A 3,974-nucleotide genomic window follows, 5' to 3' on the forward strand; every position below is an offset into this window, starting at 1 on the left:
TATAAATCTTGTTATTCCTCATCAAAATGGCACCAGCACTTTAACGAACTACTCAGTAAACATTGTAGCAAAGAAGAGGAAATGATAGAGAGAGCATTTGAAGTTAATGATGATACACTATATGTACTTACATCAGCTAACATTGGATACATCATCAGCTCTATTGGAGGACAAGAGAGGATGGGAGGAGAATCAACTAAAGTAGGAGGAGGTTTAATAACTATTAATGAACTAGACACTCCACTGTTGCACTATTGTCAGTTACAGTCGGACTGTTATTGCCTAACTACTGATGGGAACTTTTATACATGTGGGCAGAACCTAGTTCCAGTTGCCCCTCCTCTTATGAGAAGAGTGAGACAAGTAGCTAATGGTTTGAGTCATGCCCTGGTACTAACAGAAACTGGTTTGGTCTACTCTTTGGGGCTAGGATCTCATGGTCAGCTCGGCTTAGGGGATTTAGAGTCTCGTTCATCTTTATCTCTAATTGAAGGGATTGCCGGAATAAAAATTAAAATGATATCGTGTGGAGGTTGGCACTGCCTTGTGGCCAGTGAATCAGGTGACATGTATTCCTGGGGATGGAACAGACACTCTCAATTGGGACATAGCCCCACCCACAGTATTGTACCAGACCCCACCCTAATAGAGGAAGGGGTAGGAGGGGATCAATGGGTTGTGTATGTGAGCTGTGGTTCACTTCACTCTGCTTGTATTACTAAAGAGAAAGGTTGTTATGTGTGGGGTTGGAATAGATATGGACAATTAGCTCAATCTTCCTCTTCTCTCATTTCTAATGTTATTCAAATGCTTTTAACTAGTTATCCTGTACATCATGTTGAATGCACACACTGGAGTACTATAGTATTATCATTTATTGAAGAACTATAACTTTCCCATTATGTTGGGCTGTATCTATAATTTAGCTGGTTTTGTAAGCCTGAGGTATTTTATCTAGTCCTTGCTGTACAAACTGGTCCATCCTTTAGGTTGGCCAAACTTACCACTGGCCTTCCCTCTCCCTCTATTGTCACAATCCTTACTGAAAGGTATCTAATTACAATAACCCATGACATCTTTCAAACTCAACTTAGATGAAACAGAGACATACTCAATTGGGACATAGCCAGATCATAGCCACATGTCTCAATGCTAAAAATAGCACAGGCTCTCATGCACTTTTTAGCAACTCAAGCTCATGCATATTTATCAGATAGCACACACTACCCAATGTCATAAAGTATATCAATTGCTTTGATGTTTGATACTATAAACCCATTATATCACTAAAATGAACAGTTGTTATGTATGGGGCTGGAATGGACATGAAAATTTGCTCAACCTTCCTCCTGTCTTATTTCTAATGTTATTCTAATGCTAGTAACAGACATCATGTTGAACTTGAATGCACACACTGGAGTACTATTATTATTATTATTATCATCACTATCATAATTTTTATTTATTGATAAGCTATGACTTTCTCATATCTTGGGCTGTATGTATTATGTGCCTGATCTATTTATCTATAGTCCTTTAGGTTGACCAGACAGACCACTGACCTTCTCTCTCTCTCTCTCTCTCCCTCCCTCTCTCTCTCTCTCTCTCTCTCTCTCTCTCTCTCTCTCTCTCTCTCTCTCTCTCTCTCTCTCTCTCTCTCTCCCTCTCTCTCTCCCTCTTCCTCTTCCTCTCTCTCTCTCTCTCTCTCTCTCCCTCTCCCTCTTCCTCTCTCTCTCTCTCTCTCTTTCTCCCTCTCCCTCTTCCTCTCTCTCTCTCTCTCTCTCCCTCTCTCTCAGTCTCTCTCTCTCTCTCTCTCTCGGCAATAGCTTATTAATTAATTCTCATGAGATATACATATCTGCATGTTTACTTTGGCATTTTTCAAAGATTTATCTCCAAATTCTTATGTTACAACAACAAAAATGTGAAAAATGAATGAGAAAATGAGCCTAAACATTGTATAATAATAATTGTCAAAATAATAAACTAATTTTCCTCATCAGCAGGAACAATAACATCAGTGACATGATCAAATTGATCATAATTGGGCCTTTGGTCATGACGCTTGTGAGCTATTATAATTGCAGTAACAGGATCATCAGGACGAATCTTACGAATTGCTCTACCAACAAATTGAGCAAATAACACTCTTGATTCAATAGCAACATTACGAACAATAGCAACAACACTCACTGCCTTATTATCATATCCTTCCCTAAGCTTATCAATGACTACTAATGTTCGTATTTTACCTTCTCCAAAATCTGACAGAATGCTGTTGTTAATTTTTTTACCTCCAACATACTTTTCACAACGATAATCCTTAGGCACCACAGCATTGTAACATTCACAAAAATCTTCAGCAGAGTTTGTTCCTCCAGCATCAATGGTTTGGGTCAATACCATTGCCTGGTGCTTCACTGTTGGATCGTCTTTATCATGTTGCTCAAGGAAGTGAACAATTTCTCTAGCCACATCCTAGTCAAAAGTACTATCTAATATATCAATTATTTTTTATTTTATCATACCTCGTTACTCTTAGTATCTTCATCATTCTTCCTGACAGAGGCAACATCATCAACCATTCCAAGATTTTCACTATCCTTAGCTCTTAAACTTTTATTTCTGTTAACAGTACGATCATTAGGTACTTCAATGAACTCGTTATTCCGTATTATTCCTCGAGCAACTGCTTTCGAATGAGTCAAGGTATAACACTCATCAATGCGCATGCATGGTTTTTCTCCATCATTTACTGGAAGACCTACCAAACTTTTTTCAATTTCTTCTAAAATATATTCTTTTTTTATGATTCGGTGTGGCTGTTAGAAAAATACGCTTTGTTCCTGAAAAGTGATCGACTATCGTCTTCCAGGTTTTTGCTGGATAATGATGAGCTTCATCAACAATGACAAGATCATAATCATCACGAGGGATATCTTCAATTCCAACTCGAGATTTACTACCAATCTGATGAGCTGTGACTATCAAAAGGTCATCATCCTTTGCATCCAATATTCTGTTAGTTGTAGTGATTTTCTGGGCATGTGGACGATAATCTCTTGCTTCATCTTTTTTAGCAATGCCTCTTTTCACAAGAAACATTTCCTCTTCCTCATGACTACGAAATGCATCAAATATTTGCTCTGAAATACGATTTGTAGGCGTTAGGACAAGAACACGACGAGACCCGAGCACATATGGAGCTAAAACAGCAACACCAGTTTTACCACAACCAGTGGGTAAAACAACAAGAGCAATGTTTGGCTTGTCTTTGTTTTCGAGCTGTTTTTTTTTATTGCTAAAAGCGCTTCTTGCTGGTGGCTGTAAATGTGGCCCCTCCAATTACCATCGGCTTGAATGAAATTCAGTAAACCCTCATGTTGAAGAATGAAAGGCGAACGGTCTGTTTTCACTGAACTAATCGCCATGATAAAGACTAGATGGTGACAATATCTATGATGATGGATGACCTACGATTAGCACGTAAGGTAATTGTGAGTGAATAAAGGAAATTACTGGGGAGGCAGGATACAAAGAGTGGACTGGCCGGCCAGTCTGGCGGCACCATAGATACTACATACACACACGGATATGAAACAGGATGCGCTCGATCCTTGGCGCCGGAATTAATGTATCGTGACGTTTCACTACACGTGTATAAGCATGGCACAAGCAAGATAGTGAAGAAATCCAGTTGAATTACTTACTAAAGCTCAGGTCTACGACTATAGAAGAGTTACAATCAATATTCTAGCTCTAAAAAGTGAAGATCTACTATTAAAAGAAAGAATGCACTGTGCTAAGTACTACAAAAATTATTATTAAAATTATCACTATATATAATGATTATTCTATTCATCAGTCACCCAATAGATTGATTATTATTGAGTCTTTTAACAAATTTTAACTATAAAAATAGCAATAAAAACATTGACAACAATTATTATAAGCACTTGCTGTATCACCATACA

At 38.1% G+C, this 3,974-nt stretch overlaps 2 protein-coding genes across 2 annotated transcripts; one reads left to right on the plus strand and one right to left on the minus strand.

The window, feature by feature from the left end:
* The first annotated feature begins 6 nt into the window (after positions 1 to 6).
* LOC109582667 (RCC1 domain-containing protein 1-like) lies at positions 7 to 918 on the plus strand. The gene has a single exon (XM_019997508.1). It carries the CDS (start codon positions 82 to 84, stop codon positions 889 to 891), a length of 810 nt encoding a protein of 269 aa, XP_019853067.1. The 5' UTR covers positions 7 to 81; the 3' UTR covers positions 892 to 918.
* A 970-nt stretch (positions 919 to 1,888) lies between these two features.
* On the minus strand, positions 1,889 to 3,968 carry LOC109582676 (uncharacterized). Its single transcript, XM_019997536.1, has 2 exons — positions 2,529 to 3,968; positions 1,889 to 2,478 (listed from the first exon to the last, which is right to left on the minus strand). Exons 1-2 carry the CDS (start codon positions 2,730 to 2,732, stop codon positions 1,987 to 1,989), a joined length of 696 nt encoding a protein of 231 aa, XP_019853095.1. The 5' UTR covers positions 2,733 to 3,968; the 3' UTR covers positions 1,889 to 1,986.
* Between the last annotated feature and the right edge of the window lie 6 nt (positions 3,969 to 3,974).

This window comes from Amphimedon queenslandica, unplaced genomic scaffold, assembly GCF_000090795.2.
Source record: "Amphimedon queenslandica unplaced genomic scaffold, v1.1 AMPQUscaffold_13365, whole genome shotgun sequence".
Taxonomy (NCBI): domain Eukaryota; kingdom Metazoa; phylum Porifera; class Demospongiae; order Haplosclerida; family Niphatidae; genus Amphimedon; species Amphimedon queenslandica.